General features: G+C 42.8%; 1 protein-coding gene across 2 annotated transcripts in view; it reads right to left on the reverse strand.

The window, feature by feature from the left end:
• Positions 1 to 16,592, reverse strand: part of FHDC1 (FH2 domain containing 1) — a 36,775-nt gene extending 20,183 nt beyond the window's left edge. The window contains exons 1-4 of one of the 2 annotated variants that reach the window (XM_027636099.1): positions 16,573 to 16,592; positions 11,020 to 11,649; positions 4,125 to 4,186; positions 3,447 to 3,549 (exon numbers count right to left, since the gene is read on the reverse strand). In XM_027636099.1, coding sequence (XP_027491900.1) covers positions 3,447 to 3,549; positions 4,125 to 4,186; positions 11,020 to 11,499 — 645 coding nt within the window. In that variant the 5' untranslated portion in view covers positions 11,500 to 11,649; positions 16,573 to 16,592. Of the gene's footprint in view, positions 1 to 3,446; positions 3,550 to 4,124; positions 4,187 to 11,019; positions 11,650 to 16,048; positions 16,114 to 16,572 lie in introns of those variants that run through there. The other variant, XM_027636098.1, reaches the window with a different exon arrangement.
• Positions 16,593 to 18,750: the final 2,158 nt, after the last annotated feature.

Here is an 18,750-nt window from a genome sequence, read left to right on the forward strand (position 1 = left end):
CGGAACCTTGCAGCAAGCTCCAGGTTTGCCAGCTTCAATTATTTGTCAACTTTTTCAAATTCAACATTTAAAAATACTCAAATATTTTCAGTTTTATGAAAGACTTCACAGCAGTGCCAATATTTCAACAACAGTCTTATTCAGTCTGAGAAAATCATTCAGTAAAGCGAGTATTTGCCATTTATACGCAAAAATCCCAACAGATTTGATAGCTGTTGGGATTTTTCTTAGAAAACAGCTAGAAAATTACCAGTACCGACACCTATTTATGCATATAAATAGAGTTGCCACAATACAATACCACAAATAAAAAGAATAATTTTAAGGACAGCAGATGATAAATGTATTTGTTAATGCAAGTACTTAGCCTATACTGTAAAAAAAGCTGGAACATCCATCAGATACCAGAGATACTATCAATTGAAATTATGCAAAATGTGTCACAGATGTCAAACTACTGACCAGGGGCACATTCAGGTAATGTGACTGTGTATCACAACACTTCTAGATAAGATAAGATTAGACTACAAAGCTGGCATTTATTCACATTAGACGAACTGTAAAGGTCATGGTGAAAAAGAAGAAACTAAATGGTCCAGAGTTGCCCTTTCTACAGCTATGACCAGGAAAGGTATTCCTCTCCCTTCTTTCACTTTTACAGACTGAGGATTTATGGTACTATATAAAAGAAAAAATGGAAGACATTTCCAAACACAGTTACTGGTGTAGATCACAAGCACAGCAGCGGGTAGTTGGCTCTCATTCCAACCTGCAAGAAACCTGTGCTGCTGGGAAATGTGACTGTAAAAATACCTGAGTTGCTGAAAAGAGCATACAAGGGGAACTCCAGAAGCCCACCTATGGTTACACCAAGACAGTTTGCACTGGTAACTGAATAGCAACTAACCTTTTAGGATGCTTAAGTTTCTGCTCAGAGTAATTCTCAGTCCCTACAACAACAAAGCAGGTCTTCAGGAGAAGGGGAAGTATCTAAAGGGCAATCCCAGGGAATCCTTGCTGAGGACAGGTGCAACATTGTGTAAGGACAGGCCAATGTGATGACACCTTGCCAAAGCTGTCTCACATGATATGACAAAAAGAAATTAGGGAGTGTTAAACAAAAGAGGGAACAGAGAACAAATAACACCACTTTACTTGGTATCTCTAGTGATTCTGGATTATTTATATGTGGGGTTGTATATTTCTGATGCCTTTCCCTTGGCAAATGGTGAATCGCTATTCCAGGGGACAGGTATTCAGACTCAGAGGCAGACAATGAACATACATTTAGGAAAAAAACGCTGAAAAAAACAAAACTCAAAAGCCCTGAGGTTCATAAAAAGAATGAATTTTTTAACTGCCTACACTAAAATTTTAGGAGCCACAATAGTAAATGAGTTATTGGACCCATTTATTCTTTGACCACTTTGAGCATGAAAACCTGAAGGCATGGAAACGTTTTTTCATACCAACAGAAGCATCAGTCCCTTACACTCAGGATTTTCTCTCTGTCTTGCCTGCCACCATCCACCCAGCTTTCAAGGAGAAAAGTCCCCAAAAGTTAAACAACTATGGGGAGAATAACAAAGAGAACAGAAGTTTTTCCTTTTTATGATGCGTGGAACTAATTAAATACACACAAATACCTACACAGTGGAAACTAGCCTCTTTCCAGCCTTCCCTTGGGAACAGCAACAAATCTAATGTCTGATGCCCCTTAATTTCTAATACTCTACCACACCATAAAGTATCTTTTATTAATTTCTCAAGTGACTCCTTAAAAGCACTTTTTAAGTTCTCTGGCCCCGCTATCTTGAGGGGCAGTTCTGTTGTCAAACCATATACTAGGACATAAACACACCTTTTCACTCTTAGCAGCACCTCCTGGATAGCTAAAGCATCTATTTGAGTATTGCAGACAAAACTGATAAAATTCAATGACTTGCATAACAGTTCTAGCTGGACAACAACATTTGTATCACATAGAATACATTATTTGAAAGATTTTCTACTTGTCATAAAATAACAACCAAGATCTAAACCAGAAAAAAAAAACTAAAAATACTTTTCTTTCAGTCTAGTTTGCTGTATATACACAAAGTTAACTAGGAGACACTTTCTTTTAAGTTAGCACTCCACTGTTCACCTCTGCCTGACTCCTTCAGAGGAAGGAGATAAATTCTGTTTATATACAGGAATATGTACTACAATTCAAACAAAGAGGGAAGGGGGAATAGGTTTGAGGTCCCAGCACTACTGTTGCCTTTCTTTTTTTTTTTTTTGGTTAATTACATTTCAACTTGTTGATATCCCCCCAGTGCCAAACAATACCTTAATCAAGTATAATAACACAATTTTTATAAGATTCTCTGCAAAGGCACTCAATTTAGGGTTATAAATTTGACAGCAAAACAGTATAATGTTCTGCTGTTGACTGGATCTGAGATTTGCTGCTGCACAGAGGAAACAGAGTGCTTCCTACGACCTTGAAGTGGTAAAGCATGTGAGTTGAGGTTGATCTGTATGTGGACTTTAACTTAGCAATTTCCCAAGTTTCAGCGGTCACTTTGATGTGAAGCACTCAAGCAATTCTAATGCTAATTTTGTCGAGTTTGTGGTTTACATTACTCTCAAGTGCATACAAATGGGTCAGTGCAAATATGTGAGCAGACAAGGAACTGTACATCATTAAGCAGGGCTCCCAGGTCAGTCAATGAAGCTTCACCTCTTTAATCCTATGGATAGACTGGAAGTTTGAGATTAGGAGGGGAGAAAGCTGCACTTGCGTGTTGGTCATACGGAGAGCACGAGAACATTGAGAAGGTGCTGTGGTAATTCTGTGCCTTCTAACATGTCTCCTTGGAGCATGAAGCCGTGTTAGCAAATTCAATGGGTGCTGCACACTGGAGCTGCCTTTCTACACTGTTAAAACCAAATGACCCAGGCCCAGGAGCAGGCAAGTCCCAGATGCACCAAGAAGGCAGGGAACCAGAAGGCAAAAAGACAGTACCAAGGTAGGGCTACCAATATTCAGCTCACAGGCACTGTAATGGGAAAGTGGGAGGCAGGTGCCAAAGAAGTGAAATTTGTTTGCATTAGAATATACTTTGATTCTGAGTTTTCTGACCTCCCCAGAGCAGAGTTATCTGCACACAGGAGGGTTCTACGTCTTGCTAAGATGTCAGTGGGATAAAAGAGACCATCAAAAAAGCTAAAGGATCTTAAAAACTCCTTAAAAGCAGATGAAATTACTTGATGTGAGGGGAATGACTACACTGCGACCTCAACACTACATGTCAAATGAAGATTAAACATTTGCATTCAGTGTTTTCCTATCCCCTGGTCTCAAGAAGGCATTGGGATTCCTCTTTTAAAGACGTTCATGTTGGAATTCCAGGCAGTAGAACTCTACAAAAAAATAAGTTCCATGTAAAACCATTATTTACCTCCTCTGCTTCTGGTAATAATTTAAGAAATTCATGTAGCAGTTCAGAACCATAGGGTTGACTTCTTCCATGATAAATATCTTCAATGATGGATTCAGCAGACCTTGAAAAAACAATTGAGCATACATATTTCTAACACTTGCAGGGCGAATAGTTACACAGATTATAAAAAACGTGCCTGGGCTACTCAATGGAATTACAGTGAGGCTACGGATGCATCAGTGTCCACAGCAGCACTGTTCTGACACCACTTTCAGGGACGCCTTTACTGAAGGGCAACATTTTCAGTGAATACATATAGCAATGAAACAGCTTGCTCTTAAAAGTTCCTCATGTTTCCCCTTTCTACTAATTGTTTATAAAGAAAGGAAGCCAGTGAAAGGCAGTTTGCATGCAGTATTGCATGAGATACAAGAGCTTCCCTTAACTCTTAACTAACTCCCTGAAAACTGACTTCCACTGGTTAACATTAGCAAACTCTAAACGTTTGGTGCTAAGTCATAAAAGAACTCAAAACTAAACATATTAGAAAACAAATTATGTCAAATTATGTTTGACAAACCTGAACAGAACCGTAAACTCCACAAGGAACAGAGCACAATATACATTTGATGAGCACTATAAAGAATTTCACACATCTGTAGCTTGCACTAGCTGCATAGAAAAATCAAATCTTACTTTTTGAATTGTTTGAGAAATATCCCAATATTCATACTTCTCTTTGCATCCAAAATGGAAACCTGGGAGAGAAAGCAAGAGAGATTAAGCTAAGAATACCTAGGAAAATAGCACATAATGCAGATATTGTTTCTTCAATTGCTACAGATAATTGTGTGCAGTTGCCACCAAATCACAGGCCAAATGAACACACAGTCACTTCTCATCAACAAAGATCATATATTACAAAAACTAGTTTTTACCAGGGAAAGGCACAGCACACTCAAACACCTTTTTCCAAGTGCAGCAAAAAAAAATCCACAGCAACATGTATGGAAGGAATCAATATTTTTATTTCATTACAAAGCAAAAACATTCTTCTTGCTTATTTTATACCACTGCAATTGTGAAATGTTGCTTATCAGGTAATAGGTTGTATTGCATTTGAAGGCCTCGAGGTTAGGGAGCACCACACTTCAAAACTCACGTTATTTCAGAGGTTTTATAACAAATGTGAGGATGGGATTTCTAAGCAGAGGTCAGTACGCACTAATGATTTCATTCATGCAAACTGACAGCCACGCTGATCCACAGAAAGATAAGTAAGTTGATCTTGAATCAAAACCTGAGACAGATAATGCTCAAAAGGAAGTAAAAGGAAATACATAATGACATAACAGTCTCCCCCTACTTTGTATTTTAAAGTTGATTTGCTGCATCATCTTATGTGTATAAACTCTGGAGACTAAGCAGAGAAAAACCCCCCACGACATTTTCCACTAATTAAAAAAAGTTAAATAAAAGTGTTATCTCTTTTTCTTCCTGTAACAGTATACAAGCTTAAACCTGAGAAGTTTGACTTGTTTTAGAAATTGTATCCTTAAGGTTAAAATTTTACCACAGCTATTTTGGTGATAACAGTTACAAAGTCATGAGATTTACAAGGACAAGAGAATTGTTTCACCTTAACAGTGCCACCTGACTGCTACAATAAAACAGCTCAGTACACATAGATGTTCAAGACTACTATTGGACTCATGTTTGAGGTTTTGACAACTGGAAAGGTGTTTTGACCTCTGTGAGGGTGCTCAAATTAGAAATACATATATAAACGCAACATTGGCATTGTCATGAAATTGAATTAGCTTGCAGTCAGCTGGTGACGACGAAAATATAGGTATGGACTATCCTCAGCATACACCCAGGAGACAGCCTCCTCATCTGCTGAAAATAGTGAATCATATTGAAAAGTTTTCTGAAATTCTGGAATTTCCTAACTTCTGAAAACGACGAAGACTAGAAAACTCAGGAAATATCAGCACATTAGTTTCAATTGGATTAAATTAGATTAAATTAGATTGCTAGCCTGAAGCCCTTCAGTTTTAGCATACGCAAAGATAAGAGGACACATCGTGGTTTATTCTCCTGTTATCTTGGGAGTTGAGTGGCCCCTAACAGATCATTAAGGAAAAGCCCCTTAACACAGGACCTGTTCACCTATCTCTCTGCCTGCAGTATCTAATCTTTTTTCAAATGTTTTACTGCAGGGATCTCTCGGTGACCTCTCAAACTGTAACTCCACTCTCCAATTGCTCTGGTCACTCCTAATTCTCTGATTTCTCTGTACTAAGCCTATAAGCTTTGCCATCACGATTTGGCTTTTGGTTTGTTGGAGATTTTTAAACATGTTCACAATTAACCTTCTGTATATATTATTTTCAGTCAGTCACTAACTGCTAACAAGATGACTGACCATCAGTTGGGTAAACCTTCGGTTTTTATGGCACAACTCAGATATATAGTACAACCTCAAACAAATTAGAGAAATTTTAAACATCTTTCTGAGAAGAAAAACGACAGACAGGAACATATACAGCTGCACTTGTATTATCAGTACAACATAAAAATGTCAGAGCACTTCTTACGTACCAGGATTTTATACACAGTTCTTTTTCTGTATATGCATGTACACAATTTTTCCCTGATTTCTTGTTTAAGCACACAATCAAAACACACCCCAGGTTTTGGTCATTCTTGGCTTGATGTCTACTTTGAGCTTATCAAAAGTGTTTGAAAAAGCTGTCATAACTCCTTCAAGGAGTCTCCAGATGGGACTGTGAGGAGGAAAATAGGGGAACTGGCAAATATTCCATAAATACTCTACTCCTTGCACACAAATACGGTATCATTCATCTCACATTAAGTTGCATATTAGATTCATAATCTTAGTCTCAACATCTGTTTGCAATGTCTACTCTTCTTCTCCTCTGAGATTTCATTTGAATTCACCCTTGCAGAAAGCTGTCTGCTGTTGCTTTTCACCCTTCAAACATTACTGCAGCTTTTTCTAAATTCTGCTCAGTCTGCTCCTATCTTCTGTTCATAAAGGCCTTCAACACTGGAGCTGGCACAGCATGCTCCAGATCTCTGCTTGCCATCTAAAGAGATTTTAAAGTGCCATCCACCAGTAATACCCTCAAACTTACTGACTCAAAGAGTTTACACTGCACTGGAACTGAAAATTGAGAACAGACATTCCTATTCTCACTAGGATTCTTCATATCAAAGAAAACTCTCATATGGATTTTATGATTTACTTTAGATAAATTCAGGAGAGCTTACTCCATTCTCATCTTCTTCAACTCTCTGAAACTGGAAATACTACAATTCCCTCAGACACTTTCCTTTATGTCAACACCTGCACTTTGCCATTCAATGCAAAGCATCACAGGCTCACACACTTGCCACTTCCACTTCATAAACAGTGCAATCTTTAAAGCAAGGACACCGATTCACAGACACCAATTCACTCATTAATCTGCTTTTCATCGCCACAGTATTCAACCCAGCATGTTTCCAAAACCTGCAGCAGGCACAGGTAACAGAGCCTCAGTTCAACAAATGTTAATCCACCACTGAAATGTTCACTGTTTTGATGTATTAACAGAAGGGGAAAATCAGCTTGAGTACCATGGTGGAGCTGTGATGATGGTAAGATAATATCAGCTCCTGAACCCTGACACAAATTTGCAATCAACACGACAGATTCAGAGGAGTGTTCTGGGAGACACAAAAAGCCTCTCATCAAAACTGGCTTTGTAGTGACTGCAGAAATGCAACAGGAGTTTCTCGCCATGAAATCGTCAATGAGGAACAGGAACATGAACATGACAAAGAGGATTTATGGCAGATTAGTGAAAGCAAAACATTGTATGTGTTCTTTGCATAAGAACAATGGGCTTTCACATGGTGGGATACAGTTTACAAATCAGAGTAAGCATGGAATATCCTGGTGGCTCAGGCTTGGTGCTGAAGGTTAGGAAGAATATAAACAACTTCCTGTTTCAACTTCCACTTCACTTTACAATGCACTGACCATCACTGTCGAGTTTAATATTTTGGCCTCTATTCTCTGAGCCACATGCACTGCCTGGAATAGTTGAGGAAAGGTGTACTTTCACAGTGCAGCAGAGTGAACCTGGCAGCTTACTAAAGGGCTGTCCCACTCCATGTCATCTCATCCTCCCTTGTCACGTTCCTAGCCTGCTCTTTCCCTTAGGCAGGCACTGGTACTCATCTCATTTGGTTCTTGCTGTTAGTTCTTTGCTGGATTAACTGGTTGAATCAGCTTTCAAGAAGGTGGAATGTGCACCAGAGCCAGCACAGAGAAAACAGAGAGAAGGCATGTTTAGGAGAGGGGACAAGAGACACCCTGTTCACTCCTTCCATCTCCCTGCTCTTTCTTCCTCTCTCCATTGTAGAGGCGCTGGTATTCACTGCACCCTTTCACAAGTCATCAAAACTCACTAAAAGAGCAGAAAACAAACTAAGAACCCCACGGCATTCTGCTGAGCTACTTACTTAAATACGTTTACAGAGGATCTAGTATCTGTATTATATTATCCAGTATCTGTCCAGAGCCAGCAGACATATGGGGTGAGGTAAGGGACAGGAGCAGAGGGACAGTTTGAAGGACAAAGCAAGACCAGCTTCTCTGGTTGACAAGCTGTTCTGCCCACTCTGCTGCCAGGCTTGCTATAAGCCTGGGTGAGTGCATTTTTTGCCACACTGTGACACCACTTAAGGACGGCGAAAGTAAATTGGCGTGTAAACTTTACCTCTACACCCCCTATTTTTCAGAGGCTCAAATTACATGGAACCATAGGGCAAATTAAGCCTTTAGTCAAGGAAACATGTTAATTAATCTCCTAAGGGTTTGGTGAGGGATTGTTTACAAAAAGGAAAGCATTTGCTGTAGGAGTTTTGACTCAAACCTCAAAAGGGACTTCTGTTATAATGATGATGTTACAGCTAAATTCCCTGTATAAATCACCAGCGAGTGAGGAATTAAAAGGACACATAGTGTTGTAAGCTCCCACCCGTGTAGGACTTCTCCCAAAACTGCTCATAACTTTATAACCAACAGCTATCTCTGAAAAAGGTATGAACCCCCAGTCTCCTCCACAGTCTCTCCTCAACACTGGTTGAAGAGTCACCCTTTACCACTTTCACTGAAGCTACACCACTGCACTGAGGGGAACCCCACTGCAACAACAGAGCACTCTCCAGCCACGCACTTCTGTACAGCACTTTGGACACGTGCTGCTTTTTTCAGATTTGGATCTAAGTGATAGTAGAGTTCAAGCAATTGAAGTAATCTTGAAAATTCGTTGCTGACATACTACGCCAACTGGGCTAATTTCACTATTTAAACTCCAAAGAATATTTTCACTGCTAGACCATAAAGCACTTTCTAAAATCAACTAAGAACAGAGGTAACGAAACAATAAACGTCTTGTCCATCTTTCCCTGTCAAACAGTAACACAGCCACAAAGAGAACTACAGCTCCCTCAGCCCCACGCTAACACACGCTCCACAAGGTCACACAGACACCGTGTACCTCAGCCTGCCTCCAACTCCTTTCAGCCTGTGTAGGTTTTACTACAGTGAGTTGAGGATAATCATTCTGCACTAAAATAAGTGAGCAGCACCTGACAGCACGGACGATGGGAATCACAAACATTTCCCGTGCCTCAGACCTCCAGTCTCCTGCTGAACAATGCCTGTCTGTAGTCACGTTAAGCAGGTGAGCTGTTGCGCATCTGTACTTCCGCACTTCCAATAACACAGAGCTCCTCGGGATTATCTCCTTCCCTCTTTGCTAAGTAGATAGGACTGCAAAGTCCATTAACACATAAGAAATTGCTCATCACTGTCTGACACACTGCTGCAGCATGCTTGATAAAGCTTAGCAACGGTGTTGAACATTTTGTCACTTAAGTGGCATCACTCAGAGGCAAGTGCTGTTGCCTCACCACCTGCCATGCAAAAAGTCACTCAGGGAGCCCTGAACCAGGGTGCACAGGCATCAAGCAGTGCAGATGCACTGGACCACCATATCAGCTCCAGACAGATGCACAAAAACAATTAACTTGCAGCAAGGCAGGTTTTTGTTTCCAAGGTACTGTATCTTGGTGAATCCCTTATTTTGCAGGCCTCTAATTTTAATCTCTAATGGTGCATGAGTTCTGGAGCACACTGGGGTTTTCTCTGCCCCAGCTACTGCACACTATGAGCCACATTCTGTTTTATGAAACTTATTGTAATTTTTACCAGAACTAGATCTTCACTACACAGCAGTTCTGAAAGGGGAACTAGATGCTTCTAAGGAAAACACAGCATCTGTAAACAGCACAGGAAGTCCACTCACTACACTCCTGATTCGAAGATGAACATAGTCTGAACACAGCACAGAGGTAATGACTACCTCTGATGATGGCTCCAATTACTACTTCCTGATGTCAGGGCTTCAGAGCCTGCAATACCCATGCCTTTCAAAACCTTTCATTTTAGTCTATGTACAACATGCAAGCTATCAGTATACTGGTTTCTCATCTTGTCCCTGCTGATCTTATTTTGACATCTCATGAATCTTGTAAGGTACCAGCAACTTTCAGTCCCTATTTTCTCACTAAAAATTGATGCATTGTTACATCTCTTAATCCCATGCCCTCTGTATTTTTTTTACAAGCTAACATGTATGTAGACACACACCAGTGATTAAGTCTGCATTTCAGCCCTCCAATTACTTCACAGAAAGATCAGTTGAGACAATTCAATTCAGGCTTCACAAAGAGGCTGTCTATAAATGAGGATTTAAGAACTAGAAAAGCTACTTATCAGTTCACAGAGAGTGGCTGAACCTGAGAGTACTTGGTATGTAGCACCTCACCACCAGAACAGAAACCAGTGACAATCTTCAGATCTTGTTAGAAGGTTATTTTAATGCCCAGAAAAAGCAGGGTAGATGAAATAAGGTTTTCATGAGCAGGAAAGCCATGTTTATGAAAGGTGAAACTTTACCTCAATTAAATAACAAATACCCTTAATCACTATATTATGTTTTATATCCTTGCTGTCATTCTGGTGCTTCCCTTCCTGATGTCTCTAGGACATCAAGGGTATATACAGCATTAATTCTTGCAACAGGACCCTCTTCTCTCCTGCCTGGTGCATGTTTGCATGTACAACATCTCATCTGCACCACAGACATAGGGAAAGAGCGGAAGAGAAAGGCAACAATACACCTATGTTCCGCACTGGAAACTCAAGGGCTATCCAACAAGAGTAAATACAGATGCCTTCAGCTCCCTTCACTTATTCCTATTTATTTTAACAGGTGATCAAATCACAGCACTTACCAAGTTAAAATAATAAAACACTGTTAGCTCTTTGAAAAACAAATATGTGCCACTAAGAACAAAGAGTTTATCCTTCCCATCACTCCCCTCTCCTTCAAATCAAGACAAATTTGCCGTAAGGATGAAACTTGACAGAGAAAGAGACAAAGGCGAGGCAGAATTCACATAACTCCCACAGCTTTATGTAAAAAAGAGGTTATACTTCAATTCTTACCTCCTCTTTAGTCTCTTTAAACGAAGACTTTGAAGATCGACTTCGGGAGTCCTGGGGCTTGGTTTCTTCCTGCTGCCCAAAAAGTTCCTCAATTGTCTTTGTATCAATCTGATACTGTGGTCTTGCAGCAATTGTCCAGATGTTGTTTTTACCACGGACTTGTTCTTCAGGGATAGTTTTCCAGAAAAAGCTCCGCATTCGTTTTTTTTTGCCATGGTTGTCATGCCCATTTATCAGCTGTGGAGGCAGGGGTAAGTTGGGCCCAGGCAGTGGAGGAGGGGGTGGTGGTGGAGGCAGCATTGCCGGGGGGAGCGGAGGGGCTGGGGGAGCCCCTGTGAGGGGACATGGTGGAGGGGGCGGTGATGCTGCAGGCTGAGAAAGCTGAGATGCTGTCGTATCCTCGTTCATTAATCCCGTTGCAACTGGAATAGCCCCATTTTCTTTATCATTGACCAAGGAGAGACAATTCATAACATGCATTTTATGGCCTCTCCAAAGAGGAGAGTGTTACTTCCTTGGATGGGTTTGAAACATTGAACAGTGAGTGCAGCAGCCACTGGTAACACTCCCTCTTAAACCCTAGTCTGCCAGCAGCAGTAACACAAGAGGGGACTGTATCATCTTCGCAACCTACAACAAAGGACAATAGGGAGACTCAGATCAGAGAGACTGGATATTGTCCCTTGCACTGAAAAGACACCAAAATTAAGGTACAACAGCTATCAAGTTTTTAATCCAGAAGGGAAATTTAGTGACTCAAAAGTCTTTCACAGGGCAGTTGTATAATATTTATCCACACCAAGATTTTAAGTAGCTTTAGGTGCCTAGATTTCAAGAACATATATAAAAATAAGAATACCTCTTAAATCACGCACAGTATATATTGAAACTACCTATTAAACTCAGTTCAGTGCAATTTTGTAAGAAAATATATTTACCTCAAATTATTAAAACAAACCAATATTATTCTACTCCTAATTTCAGATACATTTTTAAAGGTGACCACACACAGTTAGAAGATATAAGTATTAACTGTGGTACTGGATTAACTGGATCAAAGAGACCCTGTTTGAATCCTTTGAATTCACGGCTCAAATCCAAATTGCATTAAAATAACAAACTATGTCTAAGATTTAACAATGTAACTTAATGTACTACTTTTTTTGCCTTTGCATCTTTCACACAATTGTCAATAAGGAAAAAATAGTGTGCAGTCCCTAAACGCTGTATGTTCACTGAGATGAATTTATAGTATTGCTGGTCTGGTTATACTACCTCCCAAAACACACTCAGAGAAGAAAGACCACAGTTTGATTAAGCTGCCCCTTATAATTTACTTCAGCATCTAAGTTAAAAGAGCTAGTTCAGTAGCAGAAAGGACAGAGGAGCTGACAGGAATAGGATCCTACACATCCTGAGCATTGTACATATGCAAAGATTTAAATATTTAGGAAAATTTTTACATCTAGCTTATCTCATGAAACAATAGGAATCACAGCAGCTTTTAGTATTTTCTCCTACATTGTCACCTTCTAAATGAAGATGCTGTTATTGACAGCAAACCCTCAAGTAAAAGTATGACGTCCACAAAACCTACAATTTTGATAAGCCAAATCTATTGAAACAGATTTAATTCATAAGTCTCAGAGAAAACAAATTGAATTGTTTCAAGACCAAAGAGGAATCCCATGATTTTATGGAAATTTGGAAGCTATCTCAAAAAAAAAAAATTGGGAATTGACCAGAAGAAAAAAAAAAAAAAATCAAAGTGCCACACAATACAAATTTAGACAGAAGACATAGAGCCCCTGAGCAAAAATCAGTCACAGGAAAGCTCAACAGAAAAAGCTGAAGTAATGCACTGGCACAAGAACAACATCAAATCAGAAATTTGGCACCTATTTAGCAGTATGCCTCTTCAGCAGGGTTCACATGGAGCTAATAGCAACCCAGATCAATTTGACGTTGTATAATAGTGATGAAAAAACTTCGCTATTTTTGCCAGAGATCCATCACCGTACAGGAACAAACAGACCCAAGTCACAGGAATAAGCCTTAGGGCAAATTCTCTCTTGGTCTGCAAGGGCTCAGCCACTCACAGCTTCACTGAAGCCAATGGAAACAAGCACAAACGATCCACTGTACCTTTTCTTCTCAAAAGCTTGCACAGGTAGCAATGAACTCCTCTCTCCTGCTTCAGACTTTCTAATCTTATACCTTACATTATACAGGTATTCACAAGAAGAGAAAACATATATCAAAACCTGTATGATATTTAAATCATAGGAATGATGGAAAATATTTTAATGGCATGGTAAAAAGGAGAAAAGCTACAAAGAAAGTGGATCAGGATAGAGTGTTTCAAATTTAAGTCAGCATTAATACCCAGCTGCTATTACAGGCCTCTGTATGTTCACGCCTCTCCTCCCAAGTTCATGATCATAGAAGCAGAGAGGCATAAAAAAGCAGGTGCAAGGTGGTGGAAAGAGATTAACCACTCAAAGCAATTAAGTGTTGCATTAATTTAAAGAAATACTCCACTAGGAAAAAAACTTTTCTTCCCTACTACTTATTTAAAAATTAAAAATGTATTAGCTAGTTTTCCACCATCACAAAGCAGTATTCAACATTATTATTATTTTCTAACTTGGGTTCCCACAGATTAAAAAAAAAAAAGAAAAAAGAGAGAGACAGACTGACCAACCATGCCCCTGGCAATGTGCAAGAACCTCATTTTGAAACTTTCAATAAATCTGGATGCTTTAGGAAAAACAGGATCAAATCCTAATGGAACAAAATTGTAGGCAATGAATCATCAGAGTCCCAGCACTAACACACAGGAGTGGAAAATGACTGATCTCAGACCTGAGTGCTTCTGAGTTAGACAAGGGACACTCCTAGTGAAAGGAGTGGAGAAGGCACAGGGAAGAAAACATCTCAACCTAGATGTAAAGATAGATATATAGAACAGGAAAAACTGTTTTCAAGCCAACTGTTTTCAAGCCCTGTACTGCTTTTGATGAGGTAACAGTCAGCCAGAACCAGGAAAGGGGAAGAATCAGCATTTGGAAGGAAGGCATGAAAGGAGAGGCACAGCATAAAGGCTGGCATTCAGCTTTGTTTTCTGACAGATAAGCACGATTCAGGTGACAGAGGTCACCTGCTTGTAAGAGGATGGCAGTCTCGAGTTACCAGGTACCAGGAGACTGGTCAGAATTCCCTTCTCGTGCTGCCTCTTGGAGGAGTGGCTCAAAGATGTTCCCACTGCTCCCACCATTACCTGTGGGTGGGAGAGGAGAGAAGCTGGCAGCCGGGACAGGCACTGGGCTGCTCGTTGGTATCAGCAGGTGCCTCTGAGCAGGAAGTACAGCAAGAGGAGGTGGGGAACAACGCAGCCTTTCCAACTGTGAACTACTAAGACACGCTGGGACTGGGATGCGTAATAGAAGCCAAGCAAAATTTTAACTCCTAAGGAGCTTCTTCGCACTTTTCAAAGGATTAAAGGGGGAAAAAAAAGGGAGTCAAGAACAAACGTTTAAGATATCTCAATTACACTTCATTATTGCATGTTTGTTACCCAAAACAGTCCAAGAAGTACAAGAGCTCTAAAGTAACGCCTTTACTGCACATTTTAATTGCGTCCATATTTGGCATAAAAGAAAAATTTTATTTCTTTGTCTCATTCATTGTTTTAGCCAACCTAATCTAACTTGGAAATGTAATTTAAAATTTAGAGGGTGGGGACAACTTTCTCCCCAGGTAAGAAGAGAAACGCTCTACAGTAATTTGTTTCTTGCAAAAAAGGCAGTTGCCACCCAGACGGACGCACACTGTGTTTGCATACACAAATTAACAGGTGAAATGCCCAATGCACTGAAGGGCATTTCATAATTCATACTGCAAGATATTACTCCCTTTAACTCACACCTTAAGTTCTCTCCTGCCCACGTTTCTGTGTCAGGTGCCCTCCAAGTTCTCACGAGAATGCTGGTTTTGACACCAAAGCCCAACCACAGTATTTGGATGTCTGTGTCTCAACAACTGCTGTACAAAGGGGCAAAGGGAGCAACTAGTTGCTGACTGCAAAGAGAGGAACTGTAGACACCGATAACCAGCCCCTGATCCTGCCAAAACCCGCAGGTTACAAAGAAGACACAGCTTGTGCTATCACAGCAACTTCAAACTACATCCCTTCGTGCATCTAACAAAACCCCTGGTAGGAAACCACGACCCTGCCAGCCGGCCGGGATGGGCAAAGAACCCCCGAGCGGGTCCCCGCGCCAGCAGGACGGGCAAGGGCAGCGGGCCGGGGGGCTCGATTCCAGCTGGTTTTGGCTTGGGGTCCCAGCCACAGGGAAGGGATTTCCAGTGGAGCAGCCCCTGGCAGGAAACCACGACCCTGCCAGCCGGCCGGGATGGGCAAAGAACCCCCGAGCGTCTTGTTTTCCGTCCTGGAGCAGGTGCTTGGCCCCGCTGTGAGGTCACTGCCTCCGGGACCACCCGAGGCGCCCCGAGAGAGATCCTTACTCCGCAATTCCCTTCCACCGACGCCACAGGCCACGGGGCAGCGCGGAGGGCGCGGGCAGCTCGGTTGGATCCGGGGCAGCACCGCGCCCCGCTCCCCGCTCCCCTCGGGCTCCCGTCGGACCCGGCGTCCTGAGGCGCCCCGCCCGCACGGAGCGCTCCCCGCCCGGCCCGGCCGGAGCTCCCGACACCCGCCCCTGCGGGACGCGCTCGCCCCGCCACACAGAGCCGGGGGTCCCCGCGGCAGCCCCCGCCACGCCGTGCGGGAGGAGCGGCGGCGGCTCTCAGCCCTGGACAGCGGGAGGTCGGACGCCGCGGGAAGGGGAGCCCGTTCCCCAGAGAGCGCTCACCCCTCCGCCGCCTCGGGAAGACGGAGAAGGACCCACGTACGCGGGCGGCGACCCCTCTGTCCTCTCCGGCCGCGCCTTCCCCCAGCAGCGCGGAGCCCCCGCCCGGCCCGGGGAGCCCTGTGCCAAGCCCGCTCCGCGCTCACCTCCGCGCTCACCTCCGCGCTCACCCGCGGCGCAGCCGCTCCGCTGCCGCCGCCTCCTCCTCCCATCGCGCCCGGCCCGCCGCGCCGCGGGCGCGCGGGGCGGGGCAGCGCAGGCGCTGCCGGGCGGGGCCGCGGCAGGTGACGGTGACGGCTGCGGGAGCGCCCCGGTGGCGGGACGGGGAGGCCCCGTGTCCCTCTGTGCCCGGCCGGTGCCACCGAAACGCCCGTGCGGGAGGAGAGCGACCCGCTTCCCAGAGCCGGCGCCGCCGCGACCGCGTTGGGAGATGCGCAGTGGCGTCTGCGGCGGGACTCGGTCTAAGCCAGCTCCTGCTGAGCGGATCCATTCACACATCCATCCATCATTTCCCGCACGCTGTCACCGCAATCACAGCAACTATCGCTATAGAAACAGGACAGCGGTGCTACTGGCAGCGCGCTCGGCTGGGGGAACGGGCTGCCCTCTCCGGCTGAAGCCTTTCGCCTTCTGCCCTCGCTCCCAAGGAAGGGCATCCCCTGTCCCATCCCGCATCCCTCACCTGGGCGCTCCCCGCCGGCTCAGCCCAGCCAGCCCCGGGGAAACAGGCAGACAAGACGGGCGCGCCGGCTCGGCCCCTGGAGTCTCCAAAGCGGGCGGTGTGAGAGAACTTCAGATTAATTTAAGATGGGATCATAGCCTGGGGTTAAGGCGCTTCAGGCAACAGCGCACATGAGTTGTGGATACCTGGAAGCCAAAATACCATCCACTGATGAGACAGCAAACAAATACATTGTTCTAAAATATTTTATCAAGAGGTTGAATCCTATTTCAAAAATAATACCGTCTTCCCAAAAGGAGGAAAGGTGAAGAACTTCACTCACTCAAGTCAACAACAACACACGCCATCACTACTTTTTACAGGAGGCAAATTCCAAGGTGGAAACAGAAACTTTTCCTGTTCTGACGAAGGACAGAGAAAGAAAGAAAAAAACCTCACCTCCAGCCTTGCTCAGCCAGCCACCAGAGCTTCCAAGCTCAGCATATGAGAGAGAAAATAACACCTTGGCATAGCAGGGGTGGGAAAGCAGGAGCAGGAGGACAAAATCGTGTCTTACTTCAGTGTGTAGTGCTTAACCTGGACTACTGCCTCTGCTCAGGGTTTGGGAGGCAGGAACCAGAGGAAGAGTGGGAGACCAGACAGCCTCCTGTGGCCCCAGGCCTGGAGCCCAGGCCCATGGCTGCTGAGGTTACACCATCCCGACTTACAGTTCTGTGGCCACAGATCTGACCTACTGGTCTGGCAAGACAGCCTGTCTGAGTCACTCAATTAAAAAAAAAAATAATATTAGAACAAAAGGAAAATTTAAGGAACGCAATGTCAGAACCTGATCATTTAAGCTCAAAATTCACTGTGTTAAAAGAGTTCAACTGCAGTAAAAGGCAATTCCCATCACACCACACATCTCCACTTGGCAGGCTTAGCAGCAGCTGGAGAGGACACGCTTCGCTTTGAGCCAGCATGGACATTCCTCGAGAGTGTCAGGTCACCCCTGAGGTCATCGGCGAGGAAGGGCTTTGCCGCTTGGACTGCAGCTGCCTGTGTTGGAGCCAAAGAGACTTGTTTTCATTGCTGCCAGTCATGAGTACAAATGTTCACTTAAAAAGACGGAAAGAGCAAGCCAAACAAGAGACTTGCATAATGGCATTGTATTGAAAAAGTCAAAAACCGAACAGGACAGCAGAGGACCCGGCAGCCAGTCCGGATGTGAAGTTAAACTCTTCACTTTTCCCCACCCTGTGGGTTTGTTCTCCCTGAACTTTTCCAGAACACTGTGTTAGGAAATTAAGGTTTTAGCTGATTTTTTTTCCCTAAACATGTTAACAGGCAATTATTTTGCCCGCATGGCTAAAATTAATCTGAGTTACAAACAACTGAAAACAGGTCTTTACAGTAGGAAGTATTAGGCAACTTTAATAATAGGTAGATCAAGCAGCCCCACCTATAATAAACAACAAATGCACCTCCCTAGAACAGATAGTATTTAGATGAGCTGGTATACTACAAAACCAAAATCATATTGTTAATTTTTTAAGATTTCTAGTTAATGAAATGCTCAAGACAGTTTTCAAGATGACTTTTTTTTTCTTTGAGAGGAAAAAAAAGCCCTTGTTTTTAGTAAACTCCACTTTTCTTTAGAGCACAAAGAGCTTCTAATTCTTTAGTCTGAACATGAATTTAATGACCGAAGAGATCTAATGGAAAAAAAGCAGTTTATACCATCTGAATAAAAGATGTCATCATCTTCATTACAAGCCCACAATTCTACAGTGTTAGGACCAAGGCAGGAGAGGAAGTTACTTGTGACATTTCAGTCACGTTAAAACCAAGTTCTATTTGGTTTCAAAATTAGGCACTGTCGTAGTTAACCTCTCAAAACAAACCCTGCAATTAATTACCACATAAAACTAGCATGATGCATACACACATGTAAGAAAGGCAAATCAAGACTAAAAAGGCAACACTAGTTTTTAGCATTATTTAACTCTCAAGTGCTTGAATTTAAAGCCTTTAGTATTATTTAAAAGACAGAAAGATGTATAATTATTTAACTAGCACAGTAAGACACCATTTGTTACGTACCATTAGTAGGAACACACTGCTGATAGCTGAACTGTTCCTGACTGAACCAATGGATTTATGCTGCCATAAACAGCAATAACAGGGCAAACCTGAACT

Source organism: Corapipo altera, unplaced genomic scaffold, assembly GCF_003945725.1.
Source record: "Corapipo altera isolate COAL_440 unplaced genomic scaffold, ASM394572v1 22b, whole genome shotgun sequence".
NCBI classification, from domain to species: Eukaryota; Metazoa; Chordata; class Aves; order Passeriformes; family Pipridae; genus Corapipo; species Corapipo altera.